Here is a 20,393-nt window from a genome sequence, read left to right on the forward strand (position 1 = left end):
ATACTTATATCGTATCTTAAAAAAGTTAAATGTACAAATTCACAAAGGAAATAAACAATTTGATTGAACACTAAGAGGGGCTTTTTGGGTGCTTCTCGCAAGGGTGATGGCAAATGGTTATATGAACAATGTTACTCTCTTTTATGCGCGAGCTCGATGCAACATTCAGCATACCGAGCTCCCGCCGAATCGTCCAAACGCCTTTTTTAATACGAAGTCGTTAGCTCCATTCTGTCAATTCTTTTCGAGTTTTGCTTATTTTAAATAATTAAAATCGGAGAGGTCCAAAGTTTTTATTGTAAATAAAATTTACCTAATCCCTTTGTTGCTATATCGTTGCTATGCTGTCAGCTGCTTGTGGTATCGATAGTTCCATATTTTTTAAAATATCGAAAAGAAAATCGATAAGCCTTTAAAAAACACGTACCAAAATTTTGTTTGGAACTTTGATGCTTGTTGTTTCTTATGGAAATATTACAGGCAATATTCTTCATATTTGTATAGCCTGAACTTAATTAAAATGTATAAAAATGGTTAATGAGAAGAGTCAACGGGGCGAATCGACTGCCTGGGGGATCCATAGAAGTCATCTTGGTACATTTGGAATATAACTATTGTGTTCTATAACTCAGATACTTTAAAATCTAGTTAAGATTCAACGGAAAGCCGAGAAATATAAATATTTGAAGTAGTATGTGATGGTTAACTGAATTTATAGCTTTACTAACAGTTTTTGTTTGATAAATGAAGACAAAGGCTGTTAAATGAAAAGCATGGGAGAGGATGCTTCTAAGGGCAGGTAGATTCCCTCAAAAGCCCTGACTTTTGCTCTAAGGGTAAGTCTGCTCCCTGCTCTAAGGAGCCAGTCCATTTTGCCCAGATTTGTCTCAGCTGAACCGCAGGTCCTGCTTATGTAAGCCACATATCAAGAAGCACGCGAAGGTCAATATGATTGATAGAGCGACCAGTCCGCAGCGCAGACGTGGCTTGCTGATTCCTCGGACATTAAGGGCGATATTCGGTAGTGAGGCGTAATGGTAGACATTCAGGAACGGGCAATCTTGACCTCCACAGCGAATTCCCTCCCTTCGAAGGCGCTGCGGATGTGGCTTACAACACGGTAGATAGTTCCTCGGAACATAAGCTTATGGTCCGGTAGGCAAAAGCGTCCACAACCAGAAGATGAGATAGAATAATTCTTCTTAGGATTTTTGAGAAGATGGCAAGCTTGCTAGAGATTTTATAGGCAGCTACACAGAAGTAGACTAGCGTTGGCGAGGCGGGTATACACTTTTAAATTGAAAAGTCAGTCACCGAAGGCGGACGGCCCTCCCGCGTCCAGGACTTGAAGGCTGGACCCAGTTACAATAGACATTAGAAAGTCTCTCTTATAGCTAGACCGTCTACAGCCTTAGAATTGACGATGGGCATTCCATTTGCTACCCCCAAGGAAATATGAACTCAAACGTCCAAAGACCCTACAGAAAAGTTTGAAAAAAAACGCATTTTGAAACATTTTGCATGAGTAAACAGTTGCCGCAGAAAACACACAATTAAGCTATGCAGAACTGCCAATCAACATCTGAAGCTAGGAGAAGATACCGAATGAAAACTCGTGACAATGCACAATTTGGCAAAAACATCAACAATAATAAGCGACTGGCCTGGTGCCACACTCCATTAATTTAGTTTGTACTTTAAAAGTAAAATGATGTTCGCTTGAGATCTTAATATGAACCACGAGCAGTTGCTAGATGGACTTCTTGAAGCTTCTCTGGATAAAAACCTAAATGTGCATGGCAGACTTTGATGTTCTGACGACCAACGGAATTGCAAGGAGCGTTCGCGTGGTAACCAAGTAGTTGTGGAAATATTCTATTCTTCAAAATATGTATCTTCATCAAATTGCAATAATTCGCTTCAATATTTCGTAATGTATCTTCAAGCCGGTAAACCATTTGTCTGCCAGCAGATAGCCGCTCCTGTACTTGATTAAAATTATCTGCTGGGCTTGGATTAAGTGTGAGGACGCATGATTTTATTTTTCTTTTAGATTTGCGTGTAATGATAATTCAAAAAAATTAATATTGGGCACAGCGTTGGTTTAATAAGTTGCAATAAAATAATACTGATTGCTGCATGAGAATTTTAAATTTATTGTCTACCAATGAACTAACTAACTATTAACTAAACTAAAGATAACATGCTTATAATTTCTGTATTATTGTTTACTTTCTTGGTGAAAACTGTAAGTTCTAGAATTCTTAATCATAGCTTTGAAATTATTAAGGTATTTTGATTGAAAATTATATTAAAACTTTGATGGAGAAAATTAATATTTCTTTCTCTTTTTACGTAAGCCTTCTGGGAAATAATAGATGGACAATTAGTCCTGAGGTAAGTACTAACTCTTACCGTTATTGATAAAACAGATATATATTAATAGACTTTATTATTTTATTTAGTTTTTTAAGTTCAAAATGCTGTTTTTTTTTTAACACTTTTGACGGTCGACTGTATTGGCCACAACGTTCGTAAAATTAAAAGTGTCCGTGTAACATCTCTAGACTAAGATCGGGACCAGGACATCGAAGGATTCCAACAACAAAATCAAATATATAGAAATAGCAGAAACAAACATGGAAAAGCTGAACTCCAAAACGTAAAACAAAATAACAAAAACGCGCAAGTAAAGGCAAGCAACGAAACACAAGAAATTAAGAGATCATCGGAGCCTTGCTTTAGCGGAAGAGAACACTCAAAGAGAATGGTTCGTAAGCAAAAAGAAAAGATTACTCCCGCCAAACATAGAAGCGTTACTTGCAAAAAAGTCGAAGTTTGCTCTTCCGATTAAATAAAAGGCCTTGCCATGTATTCCATTATACCAATGGAATTGGCACTGGACAGAATAAAACGAAAATTAAGCAAAATAAAAGAACACACGGATATACCTTAATAATTATTTATGGACAACGTTAAAATCTGCGTTAAGGGCAAAATATATGCACAATTGAAAGGAATGAAAATGGGATCCCTGGCCTCTCCAGGGCTTGCTGACATAAAAATGGAAGAACTGTTGGACAACATTACTAATAAATTAATAATAAAAAATATGTAGATGACATTTATGCATTTTGACACCGAGAATGGTGTCAGCAGTTAAATGCTCCCCCCTTGGATCCATGTCCGTCCTCGGGCATGCCAATCTTTGCCATCAGCTCGCTGATTTTGCGCTTCTCTTGTCTGCTTCTCAAATACCGTTTGAGGAGGACAAGATCGCTGATGTTAGCACCGATTATTAGCGCTAGGCGATGCGGTGCGAAGGCCACAAATCACATTTTCTTTGCTGTTTTTTGTGTTTTTTCAGCCATATCTGCCATGCTCCGGGCAAACAGACAACCAAAGCCGATGGTTCCTAGTTGACCCATATATCCTTGGTCTTATCATACCAAAGATATCGTCCTGGTGAACCTAAATGACCGAAATGGTCAAAAAATATGAATGCTTTATTTCCAGCCGCCCCCAGCAACAGCCCTATCGATGGTACCTAGTTGACCCATATATCCTTGGTTATACCATACCATTGATATAGTCCTGGTGAACCTAAAGGACCAAATCCCTGCAAAATGCGCACGGAAACGGTCCAGAAATATGTATGTTTTATGCTTTCAGTACCCCCTTTACACAGCTGCACCTTGTGGGTATGCAATGAAATTTTTGATTCACAAAAATTTCGTCTACCTGCTGGTCATTTCTGTTCGCCTGGTACTTTTGCCAAATTTCCGATCAAACCTGACGCCCCCATTAAGCAGGGGCTGTTAGCATTGGTATTTTAACTAACAGTGACTTAACAGTGGAATGTTAAATAACAGCTGATTAACAGTGACCTGTTAAGAAACTTGCAAGTCATCATTTTTGCAAAAAAAAATTCTATGCATCTACCTGCTGGGCATTTCTGTTCGCCTGGTATTTCAGCTGAATTTCGATTTGAAAATGTGAGCCAACGGCCGGGCCCAGTGCAAAGGCATTTTGCGACCGTTAATTTTTAAACCTTTATTTATTGCGGATAAAGCTATTAGGCGAGTTTTTCTGGGATTTGGAACTATAGGTTCCCCAGGACTCTATCAATGGTATGGTAAAACCAAGGATAGATCGGGCATCAAGAAACCATAGAGGGAGGAGAGGACGGCTGAAAGTAACGCATGCATATTTATATTTCTGAACTATTTCCGAACAAATTTAGCACGGATTTAGAACTGTAGGTTCAACAGGACTATATCAATGGTATGGTAAAACCAAGGATATGTGGGTCATCTAGGAACCATCGGGTTTGACTGTCCGTTTACGCGATGCGCGGCAGATATGGCTAAAAAGCTCCAAAAACAGCAAAAGTAATTTTGTCAAAAACTTTTAATAGGAAGATTGGGAGCGTTGAACTCGTGACGGTCCACGGAATAGATTGGCATCAAAGCTAGGAAATTTGGTTTCTGAAGCAGCTTAGAGGCTTGTCTGTTGCTTCGATCGTGATGTCAGTTCTCTTTCCCTGCTGATCCATCCATGTTTCTTATCTTGTTTTCTAAGTTTGGCTAGAATTAGAACGCCAATAGGATAAGTTGGCCCGTAAGTCTGCATCAATCACACCATACAGGCCTGTCTGACCGGACACCTTAACTTACACTAGGCCGCTACAATTAATCTCAATTTTTTCTGTAAATAATCAACATAGATCATAACAACTATGATTAGCTGTCCTGAATGCTTCATAACGAACATGAATCTTCCTTGGTGGGTTCAAAGACAATTTGACACAACTTCGCTGACAGTTTGCAGTAAGCCTTAAGAATCTTCCAACCAATTCAACTTAGCTCACGGTTCTTAAGCTGCTTTATCCCCTAAACCAAACGCTGCAAAAACTTTTTCATGAAGTCATCAAAGCCGTCCGAGATATTCAGGTATATACAAAGTTAATTTGATGGGTTCATTTGGGTTCCACTGCCAACAGAAGTAAATATGTCTAAAGGAAATCTTCTCCATTTCCAAAAAATGATTGACGTTCTCTAGAAGAGTAAATAAGTAAAAGTTTTTATGAATTTCGCTATAAAATGGCAATATTAGGCTATGCGTTAAACAATAATTTCTCATTGCAAGAGTCAAAAGTTAGTTGTTAAATCGAAATATTGAAAAATATTTAAATTATATCAGATTAGAGACTAATTTTAGTTAAACTATTTATTTCAGGGTGGCATTCATCTCCAAAGGACAAGCACTAAAGAGGCAACAGGGTTTCAACGCAGAAAGCGACTTAAGAGATTTTACACCGCAGAGCAATAACGCCAACGCCCATGATGCAACACGGCCTGTGCTGGTTAGAAAGGTTTCCATATACAACAAGAATGCCTGGAAAAGTAAAATAAAAAGAAACTTTGACGAAATTGATAAGGCTTCCGTCAGTTTTGGTATACTTAATCCTCTGGTATAGTTATAAATATTTTAACTTTTAACTAGACTTACTAGCTCAAAAATAACTTACTCAAATTTGCTTTGTGTAAGGGGAAAATTATAATAAAAATAATGCTCAATACTTAGGAAAATTAATCAAAAATGTTTAGATATAAAGCGATACTAATAAAAACAAGTACAATTGTTAATAACATGTTTATTTATTCTTCTTTAATGTTGAGTTTTGTGAAAGGTCATACCAGATCTAAATGCAGCGCTTTTATTTTTCAAGGGACTATTTAAATACAAATTACATTTGATAATATTATATTTAAAACAGTAATTCAATAATATATTTTTCACTTTATTTTTTTGAATTACGGTGATAGGGATAACCTATAACAATTCATATTGACGCAGGTGCATCCTTTGAATTATGTCCCTACAATCATTAAAAACTCGCTTTATGTTTTCTGTGTCAACGGCGCATGTGAAATGTGGGTAACAATAGTGTTTTCCGTCTCCGCTTGCTGTCGATATACGCTGTTCAAATATACAAATTGTACGATTCAATTTATTGTTATTTGATTTCTTAGAGAAAATTACCAGAAACTCGTCCCGTATAAAATATTTTGCTCTTATTACTTCTGGGTCATCATTAGATTCCATTATTGCGTCACCTATTTTTAAACAGATTAAGCAATTGATTAGAAAAGAATGTTAATATACATCTATTAGTAATACATAAAAATATATACCCTAGCTGCCCTATCTAAATGTCAAAAATTAACTACGACTAACTGCAATATTAAATTATGTGGCTGTTCTAAATGGCAAGTTTAATACTTGTAAAGTATAGTACTATTAAACGTTAAGCAAACCATCTCAATTGTTCTCCTCTTTCAAGCGAACAGACGTAGTTTTTTTTTGCTCAACGTTTTGTTTTTGGATTTTTGCACAGCGCCTCTCGTGACCTCGTGAGCAAGCAAGCAATCTATAAATAGATCGCTCTCTCGCGCCCTTTTTCAGCGTGTGCTATGAAACCCACTGTAGAAACCCACAAAAATGGATCATTAAATTGTCTGCTTCATAAAAGCTTGCCAAAAGCAAATTACGGCAAATCAATCGAGCATAGCTTGTCAACTAAGTATGTGTTAATGTCGTGCATGCTAAATGTGCGGTTTACACTGGCCTAGTGAGGGTTGCTATTACCCAACGTAATGGTTTGCACTATACTTGCGTGGGAGGGAGATAAATGGCGAAATGCGGGCGTTTATGCGACAGACCAGGACTGGCTTTAGGAGTCTGATTGTTGGCTTTTGCAAACTAAACAATCAGCTTACAACCCTGGATACCCAATCCAATAGCCTAAAACTGTTGGAGGGCCTAAAAAGTCCTTTCCTCGTGACTTGCCGTTACCCTTCAGCCTTCGACTGCAATTCAGCAGCCTACTACCGCGATCACACAGCAGCTCATCTCTTTTGTTGCTCCGGTAGCTGTGAGGTCTGCTGTGGACACTAGTTCTATTCCATCGGTACAAGAAATCCTCTAGTGGGCGTTCCACCAAGGAAGCATATTTTTATTTTTAGATCCAGCCAACCGTATCGGAGGAGAAGTATTAAAAAAAGTGCAAGGAATCGGGCAATCACACTGATTTCTCCCGGTATGCAATTGCCCGATCAAACTTTTCTAAACAAAATTCCATATGCTATAAGGATTATCTTCGCCGTTATCGCCTTCAGTTTGCACGTAATCCCAAGCAATTTTTTTACTTTGTCAACTCTAAACGTAAAACATTTATTTTGCCATCTTCGGTTAAGTTTGTAGATGAGAGCGCGAATAGTGATCCGATCTGTTCGCAATCTCTTTTCAAACTACCTACTCTAGGTATAATACAAATCAGACTTATCCTATCATTATATCAGTTATAGATGTGTACATGTATACAGAAATTCTTACAAATTGCGCTAGCTGCCAAAAAATAAATTTTCTTCAATAACAGCGCGTTATCGATTATCATTTTTGGGTTGTGCTGTGGATTTAGCTAATTCATTACAAATTTGAACCAATACAGTTCCATTTGAGGGTTTCTCTTGGTTTTTGTTCGCTTCACATATTCAGTTTACAGTTTGTGGTGCCTTAAGCAATGTATAACTAATTTCGTATGACTGATATTGGTTTTTATTATGGATTATGTTACTTACTTGGCGTTTGATATTTGTTAAACTCGGAGAAATATTCCGACAATTTACTTTTTCCAGCCTTAATTTTCTCTGCTAACAAATCTTGCTTATTTAGAAAAAGTATAATAGAAATTGTGCGTAGCCATCTAAAATTAAAAAGAATTAAAACAATAAACAATTTTGTTAGTTCCTGTGATACCTGTTATTCCAAATACTCTTAAATAAGTCTAAGGATTCACGAAGCCGATTTTGAGTGGGATCCTCACGCAAAACCATGTTATAACTTGAGCATGCCGTTACAAATATTATAGCAGTTACATCATTGAAACATTGAATCCACTTTCTACGCTCGTCGCGTTGTCCTCCCACATCGAACATACTATTGATTAAGAAATTTCAGACATTAAAAGACGATAATTAAGCAGATACGTAACGTAACTCACTGAAAATTAACTTTGTCCACCTGAAATCTTGTTTCGAATATTCCAGAAGTCAAAACACGGCACCGAAGAATATCTTGTTCATTAGGGGTATAATTTGGATTCTTAATTGTGCTAACTCGATCCAAAAAGCTTTAATGCAAAAAAAAAGAGAAAAATTACCAAACATAGTTTTATTTAAAAATAAAATAACGAATTAAAAACATGTTAAGAGTGCTCTAGTCGAAGCAAATACTTAACTATTTTACCCGTTTTACCTATTTTTAATGGGTTATGTGTATAAACATTTCATACAAGAGAAGTGTACAAATAATTATACGGCATAAGTAAGAAAATTATGTAGGGGAAGCCATTTAAAATAGGCTCACTTAAAACAATACTAATGATATACCCAAAATAATTTGTAAGCTTTACATAAATTTTATATTACTTACTATTTTGCGCAGTCAATTAATTGATATTCATTTGACCTCTCATAGGTTTGAAGGACCCCTTTGTCTTTCCATAATTCTTCTGTGTGCTCATAAAATTCAGGAGGATAGTTAAAGTCTGGACCTAGATTAAAAAACAGTTGGGCAATAAGTTAAAATACAATGATAAGCGAACTAATTTTGTGTTTTTAGCATTACGGAGTAAAACATAAAAGCTCTAGTCGGGGAAACCCCGTCTAAGATATACCCAGAACCCAGCGCCGAGCTGCTGAAGTTTAAGGGAAAACGAATTCATTATTAGTGAACTTTTGTTGGGGTGGACAATCTTTTCTCCGACTCAATGGGCCAGTATCCGTTCTGATCTCTCAGAGGCGTCAGAGTTGTGTCAAAAGGGATTATCAATTTTTTTTCTTTTTCTTTTAAATTTTTTATAATAACAAATATCTTATTTCATTGATATTGAAAGAAGTTATTATGTTGAAAGTGACATTTTGTTATTACCGGAAAAATTAATGACAATGAAAATTGAAAAAAAAAAAAACTATTTTAATATATTTCATTTGTTTCGCAAAAATTAACAAGTAAGAGGTTCTAGTCGGGAACTCCCGACTAAGGGATACCCTGAACCCTCTTCTTCCAACAGACGATAGGTATAAAATGAAAGATACTTGATATATGTGTATAGACTATTCTAGAAGCTACATGTCAAGTTTGGTGACTCTAGCTCATATTATTTACCGAAATTGCTCAAAAAACAGGATTTCGATTTCGATTACTTGGAAACGGGGCAAGTTATCGACTATCGGAAACAAACTTGATCTGCGCGGGCACTAGGAGGACCTACAGCTAAAATTTCAAGTCTCTAGATCTTATAGGTTCTGATATCCTTGCGTTAATACATACAAACGGACGGACGGACAGACGGACAGACAGACAGACGTACATGGCTAAATCGACTCGGCTGTTGATGCTGATCAAGAATATATATACTTTATGGGGTCGGAGATGCTTCCTCCTGCCTGTTACATACATTTGCACAAATACAATATACCCTGTTTACCCATTTTTAATGGGTTCAGGGTATAAGAAACGAATGATGTGAATCAGACGTAATCATCAGTGAAACATTAAATCACTAAAAAAAAAAACTCAAAATAATGAAAAATATATTGTTTGCTTTAAAAAACTAAGCTTTGGAAATGTTCATCCGATAAATATGGTCTCTTCTTGCCGTGGGCCAACCCAACACTGTAATTTTAAGTTTGCTGCAAAACTTATCGGGTTTTTGTACATTTTTAAAAATATAGTAAATTAAGTTTTCACTGAAAATATTAATGCTTAAGAAAAGTTTTCGTATTTTTTCACATGGTAAGTATATTTATAAATAATTTCGTTTTTACTTTTATAAACGATACTAAAATTTGTCATTTCTTTTTGCAACGATAATGAAATGTGTTTCTGATAATTTTTATTAATGACAATGAAATATGATTTTCCCTTTCATAACTTTTTTGGTGCCATTGAAATGAGAAACTAATTACAAAATCCATTAATTGTTCATAAAACATAAAAATGTGTCAATTGCATGTCTGCTAAAGGACGAGTACTAACCATAGAACATACAGATGGAATAATAAGTACAAAAAAAGTGGGGCCCACATAGAGCAGGTCCCACATAGACTTTGTGTTGCTCTTGTTTATAACTCGCTCAAGTGACAGAGTGGCATTGCTGGCATATGCTTTGCTCTCACTACAGATTTGACTCACTTTCAGTGCTCTCTCATTAATGTCTGGAGCATGTATGTGTATGCATAAGCATAAATATTCTTTATGGAAGACGTCTCCTTCAGTGAATTACACATTTCGTGACAAAATTATAATATGCTATTTGCAATGTCCGGACTTGTCTGGATGAGACTAGAGACTTAATATATATCCTTGTGAATGAGCGTATAAAATACGGGCAAGCTACTAGTTTTAAATATTCAGTAACTAAATTTAAGAGGAAAAATACTGATTACCTCCTTTAAAGATCAACCAAAAATCTTTTGGCAACGCCCACTGCTCAGGCAAGCGGCGAAAACGATAACATTCCATTATTTTTCAGATTTAAAAACACCAAATATTGCAGGATTACTACTCATGACTTCTTCTAAAGACCGAGCCAAAATACTGCGACCACAAAAAATGCAAAACAAAAAAAAATAGTGTATCAAACAGAATAAGAAGTGTTTGGATGGTTGAGACTAAAGTGAAAAACACATATAATTTGTGAAATGAGATGTAATAAAAAAAAACTTTATATTTTAAATATTTAGCCCCAAGCAAAGGGCTTAATGTGTAATCAAAGCTAAATAAAAAACCAGCAAGATATATCAATAATTAATTTTATGTATTCTTACTAGAGGCGTAATCCTGAATATATTCCACTCTGGGTTCATTATCTTTCTTTTCTAAAGCTACAGGTGGATTTAGTGTGCTCATGGCTCCAGTAATAGTCTGTAAATAGTAAGAAATACATATTGAGAGAGTTAGCATTAAAACAAGTAAAAGTCCTCGACTCGAAAATGCCCAACCATATGATACCCTGCACCCAGCGCCATTTACGAAAATAAACCAAAAAATAAACTTATACTTCGCGAGCTATGCACATTAAGCTGCGGCTGTTCCTCTTCTTACCTTAGCCCCTAACTAAAGTCGGTTATTGTCCGATTTTAATGAAATACACACAAATCTACAATTTTGCAAATTTAAAGACAGAACAACCACAGCTTGATAACAAACGTATATTAGCTCTGCGACTAAGCAAGATTCTTAATTTATTATTTTTTTACAAAAATGTGAAATACTTTATATTAAATTATATTTAAAAAAAATAAAAACTTTTTTTTTTACGTTCTAATATGTTTTATTTTGCGCTGGAATCGATCAGTGCCTTCTGATCTCTACCAAGCGAATAAATAAGGGAGGAATGTATGGTTACAAGTACGCAACTTATATGAATAAATAAATTTGAGACAAATTATGGTCAGCGGTATTCATGCACCCATAATAGAATACATACAAACATATGTGCTAAACTTGGCTTTACAATTTAGCAATAGTATGTAAGGATATCATGTAGAACATGCATATCATGGATTAAACAATATAACTAAGCGTCGTTCGTAAGTACAGAACTATTTCCCCCAATGTACTTCGAAAACGAATCGTCGCAGAGATCGACCAGCTTTGCTGAAGGCAGGCTGGAGACTGAAAAGCCAGGCTAAAAAATTTTGCGTCGCATATATATTCGAACATACATGTAGGGATTCAATTAGATTTCTATGTTGGGGAGTCAAACGGTAAGAGCCTGGCACTGCACGTGTCGTCGTTCGTGTGGCGACTAGAACTTTTCCCAAAAGACAATATAAACACGGCGATCGTAAGTTTATAACTTTTTCACTCAATGTACTTCGAAAACGGAGCGACACAAAGCACCATCGACCAGCTTTGCTGAAGGCAGGCTGGCGATTAACTTTGTTGCTCGTGTCAGCATCAGCAAGTCGCGACTTGGGCATTCGTTCGTGTGGACGAACAGCCGTCGGCAGGCATGACGTGTAAAGCCTCAAAGGCCAGATGAAAGGCCAGGGTAGAACTCGCTTACGTCACATTCAAATGTATGGGCGTTACTCATCTTAGTGTTTATATTGTCTTTGCTTTTACTACATTCCAAACATGGAGATCGGCGCATTTATTTCTAAGATTTGAAACAGACTTGGTCCTTATTCTCGCAGATCGCAGATTTCAGGTCACATATGGAGAGATCGAAACTATTCTCTCATTTACATGGTTTACGTGGCTTAATACATTATATCTGGCGACATTTGACCACCATATCATATAGTTCCATAGGAATGATTGGTCGAAAGTGAAGTGATCTGCTGAAAAACCTTTTAAATTTAACATATTTACCAAAATTGGCATTTATTAGTTCTGCTACTCTATTTACAACCACCCAAATCTAGAAATGCGACCAAAAATTATACATTATTGCTGTTTGAATGCACACCAATATATTAACGGATGTGAATAAGGCTGATTTACCAAGAGGATTAGGGTTTTTTCAAAAAGTTTACGAACAGATTGGCAATACCGATTTGTAATACTAGTAATACCTATTATACCCAATATAAGAGGTGCGCCCAATGATAAAACGTTGAAAACTTAAACTTTCATTACCCAGTATTATGGCAAGCTGAACAGATCAAATAAAAGCTTTGAAATATGTTCTATAAAACCTCAAGCCATACTGCGAACAAATAAAAATTATGTTTTAGCTGATATGAAGATATATATACATATACATAGAGTTGTCAAACAAACTAACTTACTTACCAATATAGCATCACGAATATTTTTTTTAATATCATCAATTTTCTGTTTTTTCTCTTGTTCAGAAAATCCATCGACGTGCAATATCCGCATTTGTTTGACTATAGTTGATTTACCGGACTCACCCGCTCCCAATAAGAGAAGTCTGTGTGTTGCCCGATAAAGCTGTTTATCCTTCTGCAATTGCCTTGATATGGCATCGCTTCTACGCTTTTGGCTTTTTGAATCCTCCGAATTTACATCAGACTGTTTCGAAGTGGGAGAGCCAAAGCAACCCATAGCAGTCCACGGCGTCCACCAACACGTCGCTCGATTCTCTTGGTTGGCGTCGGGGGACTCTGCACCCCTAGTACTTTCTCCGTTTTGCTCCAGTATAACAGAGTCTTTCAATTAGGTACTAAATTGATTCTGATAACCAATTTATGCAATTCCAATTACTCCGTTCAAGAGTCGTCAAAACGATTGTTCAAGATTAATCTACGCAAAAAAACAATGTACATTAAAAGAAATAAAATCATAAAACATGTATATATAAATATAAATATATATATAAACATATATAGTCATATTGTTCAGTGTTATTGTTTATTTATCTTAATGTAAGTTAAATATTTATTGCTCGTTATATGAACCAATAGAAGATAATATGAATAAAAGGTCAAATACAAATTAAGTTATTAATATAAAATAAAATCTTTTGGCAAATAATCATAAAATATAAAACCTAAAAACTTCACTGACATTGAAGCTCTTCAGAATTAATTTTTGGCAGCCATCGAGGGGAAGCACATACGAGCTGCTCGTAAGAGTTTAGAGCACCTTGACATACGGACATGTTTAGGGCCACAATTGATACTTTTCTATGAAGATATATTTTTCAACTTATTGTTAGCATTTGCATAGGCTTAACGTAAGAATTGAATTTATTTTATCAAGCATAATTAAATACATATATATGATATTCATATTTATATATGCATGTGCCTATATACATATATGTCGAATTATTCGAACAAGCACAAGTTTCGAGTACCGTGTAACAGGTGAAAAGTGGGCTTGTTAGCGCGTACACAGCACATATGTAATTGTATTTATATATATGTATATATATATATATAATGTATATATAGCTGGTACCTAAAGGACATCTCTGGTTATAAATATAAAATGTATTATTTAAACATCTGTATATACTTTATGTAAACCATTAATTTAAATGGAACTATTATATTATATGGAATTAATCACATATTACAAATATACTAAAATGATGAATGGATGAATTGTCGCGCATGCATATCTGAATAATTTTTATAAATATGTATTCACATATATGCATATACCCAAATTTACGTATCGCATATATATATATATACATGTACATATATGTACACAGATTTCTACCAATGTATAAATATGTGCCCATTTGTAATGTAATGTCCATATGCAAGTAGATCAAGCAAGGTTTTATTCAAATTCATTTTATCAGGTAACGTTTCATAGTTTTTAATTTTTTTCAGCATTAAAAGGTCAGACTTGTTTCGCCTTTTACCACGCAAGGAAACATTCATACTTATTATAAATACACATAACATTCAATACGTATTGAGAAAACGCGATTTTCATTGTTTATGATGTGCTTTCTATTAACAAAAGCCTTATATTATAAAAGCATCATTTATTGAGGCAATGTCAAGGAAAAATATACCTTGATTACACAAATACCAATACACTAGATATTTTTCATAAACATATAAAGTGGATAACAAATCTTGTTAATTGCCCTAACATGCCACATTATAAAACTAATACGATTTTAAACTTTTCTTCAATAACTAAAAAACTCACTTTTATGTATTTTTATTTTATGTATCAACCTAGAGATGTACCTTAACCGATAGTTTTTTTTAATTCGAAGAAATCGTTATTAGCGATGTTAAACACACTCCAAATATTATACTTGGTATTCGGTTAAGGTACAATACTGCTTACCTAACAAGAGCTTTTGCAAAACGAACTTAAACGCAAGTAAATGTTGCAATTTTAATCATTCTTAGCGATAAAATGCAGCAAGCGGAGGGGATTGAGAACACCAAAATTCGAGCCACTCTCTGAGTGGGAATAGATAGAGAGGTTGCCTGTCCGGCTCGTCTGTGACGAGCAATTTAATAAATATGTATATTAAAGATCGCAGCGATATTCTTCTATGATGGGGGTGCACGCAAAGATAGGGATTTGAGCAAATATGGAAAAATAACAAAACAAGTAGTATGAAGTGCTTTTGTTTACCATTCGATCATCATAATAAATCTTAATGCATAAATTCTGTGGAAATTTAGCGGGATTCGGTTGTGGGAGGATGTATCTGCAGGAGTCGCATCGCATCAGCAATTACATTAGCAAACATTCAAAATCAAAACAGCTTTTCTTTGTAAACAAGGCGGGGAAGCATCTCTTGCACTTGTCGCAGCTGCTATGTAGTGCATTCATTCGTTGTTGATGTAGGCGAAGCAAAGGAATTTTTCTAAGCAAAAGCCAAATAAATTATACAAAACAATATATTGCTTTAGGTTAATAAACCCTTTATAAATTGCTGTTGTGAAAATCACAATTTTACTTTAACTTTAATGTTTTTAAAACAGTTGCTAAGAAACATTGGCAACTCTACATTTGGAGGCCCCGGCTAGATATCAACATACATACATTTTTATATACATACATTAATGCAGTTCATATAATTAATTTAAATCCAGAAATGCTTATTATTCAAGTGCAACAAAATGATTGTCACACATAACAATTAGGCAATTGTAAAACGCTGACAATTTACAGCTCCCAAAATTTGCATATTAATACATAGGCGCCGCTAGTTGGCTTTCCCGCTCTCTCTTTTGTGCGGCTATTCGCCGGCTCAGCTTAAATACATACGCTTATACATAAAAATACGTTCTACAGTTTAACAATGATGTGCTCGAAAACGGGGAGATTTATCTTAAGAGCAAAGTGGCTGCGAGCAATCTAAATATGCCTTTAATGTCGCGCATAGCCAGCTAGAAGAGAAAAATATTGATGAGATTGGAGCACGTTACACGATGATTTCGACGAGGTGATACGCTTGGATAAAGCGTACCATTTTACCATTTTCTAATGAATTGCAACCAAGAATAATGTTGACTGATTTAAGTTCCAAATTGATATAGAGTCCAAACCATGCACATAGAGCCAAACCTCGTAAAAATCGGATGAGATTTGACCGAATTATGGAAGTGGGAAGTTTTGACCTATGTATATATAGGATATTTGAGGGTAAACTTTTCACATTAATTTTGACCAAGATTAATGACGCTAGATTTAGATGCCAAATTGATATAGAGGCCAAACCATGCACAAAGAGCCAAACCTCGTGAAAATCGGATGAGATTTGACCGAATTATGGAGGTGAGGATATTTAAAGATACATTTTTCACATGAATTTTGGCCAAGAATAATGTTGCCAGATTTAGATGGCAAATTGATATAGAGGCCAAAACATGAACAAATAGCCAAATCTCGGGGAATTCGGATGAGATTTGCCCGAATTATGGAGGTGGGAAGTTTTGAACTATGTCCATATAGGAGATTTCACACGAATAATTGACAAAGAATAATGTTGCCGGACTTAGATGCTAAATTAAGTCATAAAGTCACTATACGAATTATCGTCGGATTATCTTTCTCGAAATATCGACACGTTGGACTCTCCAGAATATCACCCTTGTACGGTAAAATTTCTACGAAAGGGTGTAGACATATCCACTTTCGTGCTTACTCAACGCATCATCCTTGGCTTGCAACTATCTACTAAAGAGCAGCCAGACGATCATTTTAGTAATATCAAAATCCTATTCACACAGAGTTCAATACAGTTAGATGCTGATTTTTGTTCTGCTCCCACTACAGAAAACTCATGTAGCTTACTCTCAGTGTTCTCATTATTGTCTACAGATAGTATGCCAAACAATATAATTTTTCTCAACTCACATGAATAATTGAAAAGGGTTGCCATGGTTATTTTTGGTAAGCATACGTTGCCAAGTGTGCATGGAATCATTTTCTGGCAGGTCATGTACGCGCACATGTTTATATACTTATATACTATATAATGCTCATTAGTAGATAGTTGCAAGCCGAGGATGATCCGTTGAGTAAGCAGAAGCAAAACTTTAACATAAGGAACACTTCGATAAATAACTTGTGGGTCTAAGAAGTGTTCACGTAATATTCACTTCATGCTCCATAAATTACATGAACAAAGAGTAAGAAATTTAAAATATTATATATAAATGTGATCTTGTATATAGAAATAAGTAAGCCGTTAATATTCAATATGTTTTCATAGATTTTAAATTTCTTATATTATAGTTATTTATTGAAGTGTTCCTTATGTTAAAGTTTTGCTTTTTGCGATGTTGAATGCTACTGAACACTTATTGGTAGCCAGAACGAACCTAAAATAATTCTGATATAATATTAATTACACAAACAAATATTATTTGCATTGATAATATTTTTTTAACCTACCAACAGTTTAAAAAAAAAACAAAGAGCCGTTTCTGATTGGAGATGACTGTGTTCTTATAGATCTTTTTGTTGTTTGATATTATTGAGTTAAATCAAGCTCAATTGCTACAACCGTTAGAGTATTCGTGTAACTTTCCCCTGTCCAACTGTCGACGCTATTTTGATGTCTTACATTTTAGGTGCAATGGTTTGACGCAATGTATATAATTATTTTATAGTTTTTATTCACAGGTAGCCCTGCGCAGCCAAATTAATTCTTTTGGGCCGACATTGTTGCGGCGTGCTCTTCGATTGAACTTTTTGTCTGAAGGTATGTCGTCTTAAAAATCATATTTTCGTACGAAAACGCTTTTGTATATTAAGGAATAAGCTTGTTTAATTGATTAAAAGTCATTGCCTGTGCTATACAATTGTAATACACAGAAATGGGGGTTGGCAATTTTAAGCACCATCTCACACGTGCTTTAGTCCTAAGGAATGTACGATTACACATGGCATGGAATACGCATTTGGTTTTTTTGTTCTCGCTCAACGAAATTTTTTCATTATTACGTATCTGTTTATGTTTGACCTAAAATGTGTTACGATGTGTGCTTCGATACACATTAATATATGAGATTTTAGTATGTACGTACTTATTAAAATGTACTTTCACATATACATGTGTGCATATGTGTCAGCATTTTACTGTTTCAAATCGAAGAGTTCAACTATATTAATATGCACGTGTATGCGTGTTTCAGAATCTCGTATTTATTCAGAATGGATGCTCCACAGGAAGGAAATGTCGATGCTGAGTCGTGTAATGAAATTGAAGATGATAAGTCAGTTTCGGACTGTCAATCCATGTAATTAAACCTTCTTTTGTTTTCTTACATTTTGGATATTTAAATTTTTATTCACCCACTCGACGACAGGCCAGCCTACATGAACTCGGTGCTACGGCGGCAGTTTTTGCAAGAAATGGTGAAGGCCTTGCCATTAGGCGTTCAAAACAGGATTGTTGTACTGAAGAACTTGCAATTGGAACATCTAAAAATTGAAGCCGAGTTCTTTGACGAGGTTTATAAGTTGGAGAAAAAGTATCAATTGAAATACCAACCTATGTTTGATAAGCGCAAAGAAATTGTTGTCGGCAACGTAGATCCTTCCGAAGAGAAGCCCAATTGGAAGGAGCCTGAGAATGTACCGACCGATGGAGAAGTGGGCGATGGATTTCGTGAATCTCTTAAATCCATCAAAAAAATGCCTCAAGATGCAAAGGGCATCCCAGACTTTTGGCTAACTGTGTTCCGAAACACAGCAATGTTGTCTGAAATGGTCCAGACTCACGATGAACCCGCTATTCGCAAGCTCACGGATATTGTAATTAAATATGATAATGAAGTACGTAGACCATTTAATCAACTATCTGCTTTGCCATAAGCTAATCTGGCAATGCCAGGTCTGTCTGTCTATGGCGCCTATTTAATTTATTTACTCCATAGCTATATAATTTGTATTTCTTATTATAATATGCTCCAAAGTTTTTGCCATATATCTGGTGTACTTGTGAAATTATTCACATAGTATTCCTTTGAAGTATAACTAAATTGGCGAAATTATGTTGCCTTTTAGAGGATAATATAATATTTTTTCCTAAAATTTGTAAATCTTAGGAAACATCTCCGACCCGATGAAGTATATAGATATATTCCTGATCGAGTTGATAAAGCCATGTCCGTCTGTCTGTCTCATTTTATGCGAACTAGTCTCTCATTGGAACCGATTAGATAAGACCACTATACCGTAAAGCTGCCATAGGAACGATCGGTCGAAAAGTAGGTTTTGGTATGGAAACCTTTATTAAATATTTTGTTTCACATGATATTTTCTTCAAACTCTGCATTTACGAGCTTAACTATTCTCACATATATATAAAGATATTAAATCTTCGACGTGTCGAAGATATTCTTACTTTCTCGTTGCAGTTAATTCTTTCAGCTTTTGTTTTTCAAGTATCTAATCACAACTTGAAAGCAAATAGTTGAACAAAAATTTAATGTATAACTTTTTTTTTAATTATTACAAATGAAATGAAATTATGAACATTTTTCGTTTTCAGCATTCGTATACTTTAGAGTTTCATTTCGACAAAAATGAATATTTCTCTAATACCGTACTTACGAAGCAATACTTCCTTAAATCTTCTGTTGACCCAGAAGATCCATTTGCATTCGAAGGCCCGGAAATTTATAAATGCAAGGGTTGCGTTATTAATTGGGAAAAGAAAATGAATTTAACTGTTAAGACCATCCGAAAGAAGCAGAAGCACAAGGAACGTGGCGCCGTGCGCACTATTGTTAAACAGGTTCCTACAGATTCCTTTTTCAATTTCTTTAATCCACCGGAGGTTTCAACTGATAAGGATGAAATCGATGATGAATCACAGCAGGTAAGATTTTTATATTCTGTTTTTAGGATTTTTCTTTTTTAACTATGCTCATCCATCTACAGATATTGGCCACCGATTATGAAATCGGTCACTTTTTGCGCGCCAGGATTATTCCGAAAGCGGTGCTTTATTATACGGGGGACATTGTCGATGATGAAGACGACGACGATGATGAGGAATTTGAAAACGAAGAAGATGAATACGACGATGATGAGAACGAGGGTCATACCAAACCTGTTGGCAGCAAAAAACAGTCCCCAAATGACTGTCCCAATCAGTAAAATATAGCCTTGATGTTTCAACTGCAAAAGTTGTGTATAATAAGTATATGTAATAAAAATATATTTTTGGTGAATTAAAATTTCAATCGATATACTTGTTGTTCACTTGTTTAGTTAGTCAGTTAAGAATGCAGCTCTTCAAGCAATATATAAAAAGGAGAATAAGACCACAAAGCGTTTATGTAACTACAACATATATAAGACGTCAATTTGTCTGGACAAAGGACCTCCCATTAAAGGATGCTCGTGAC

At 35.3% G+C, this 20,393-nt stretch overlaps 2 protein-coding genes and 1 long non-coding RNA gene across 4 annotated transcripts; 2 read left to right on the forward strand and 1 right to left on the reverse strand.

Annotated features, from left to right (window-relative positions):
• Window positions 1–2,246: 2,246 nt before the first annotated feature.
• LOC135431852 (uncharacterized) lies at window positions 2,247–5,651 on the forward strand. The gene is made up of 2 exons (XR_010436848.1): window positions 2,247–2,397; window positions 5,239–5,651. It is a non-coding gene; the product is annotated as an uncharacterized LOC135431852 (long non-coding RNA).
• Window positions 5,652–5,705: 54 nt separating this feature from the next.
• Window positions 5,706–14,734, reverse strand: Galphas (G protein alpha s subunit). Of its 2 annotated transcripts, none has more exons than XM_064687191.1 (9): window positions 14,716–14,734; window positions 12,871–13,344; window positions 10,896–10,992; window positions 8,497–8,617; window positions 8,066–8,194; window positions 7,822–8,001; window positions 7,644–7,768; window positions 6,046–6,119; window positions 5,706–5,982 (listed from the first exon to the last, which is right to left on the reverse strand). In XM_064687191.1, the coding sequence occupies exons 2-9, from the start codon at window positions 13,144–13,146 to the stop codon at window positions 5,836–5,838; spliced, it is 1,149 nt and encodes a 382-aa protein (XP_064543261.1). In that variant the 5' UTR covers window positions 13,147–13,344; window positions 14,716–14,734; the 3' UTR covers window positions 5,706–5,835. The 2 variants fall into 2 exon arrangements, with proteins under 2 accessions (XP_064543261.1, XP_064543262.1); XM_064687192.1 differs by lacking the exon at window positions 14,716–14,734 and adding an exon at window positions 14,576–14,591.
• Window positions 14,735–17,632: 2,898 nt separating this feature from the next.
• On the forward strand, window positions 17,633–20,228 carry Nap1 (Nucleosome assembly protein 1). Its single transcript, XM_064687181.1, has 5 exons — window positions 17,633–17,737; window positions 18,171–18,275; window positions 18,345–18,813; window positions 19,532–19,861; window positions 19,924–20,228. Exons 2-5 carry the CDS (start codon window positions 18,190–18,192, stop codon window positions 20,140–20,142), a joined length of 1,104 nt encoding a protein of 367 aa, XP_064543251.1. The 5' UTR covers window positions 17,633–17,737; window positions 18,171–18,189; the 3' UTR covers window positions 20,143–20,228.
• Window positions 20,229–20,393: the final 165 nt, after the last annotated feature.

Source organism: Drosophila montana, unplaced genomic scaffold (assembly GCF_035044405.1).
Source record: "Drosophila montana isolate Dmon_TW-CO22-7 unplaced genomic scaffold, ASM3504440v1 contig_3200_1, whole genome shotgun sequence".
In the NCBI taxonomy this organism is placed as follows: Eukaryota; Metazoa; Arthropoda; class Insecta; order Diptera; family Drosophilidae; genus Drosophila; species Drosophila montana.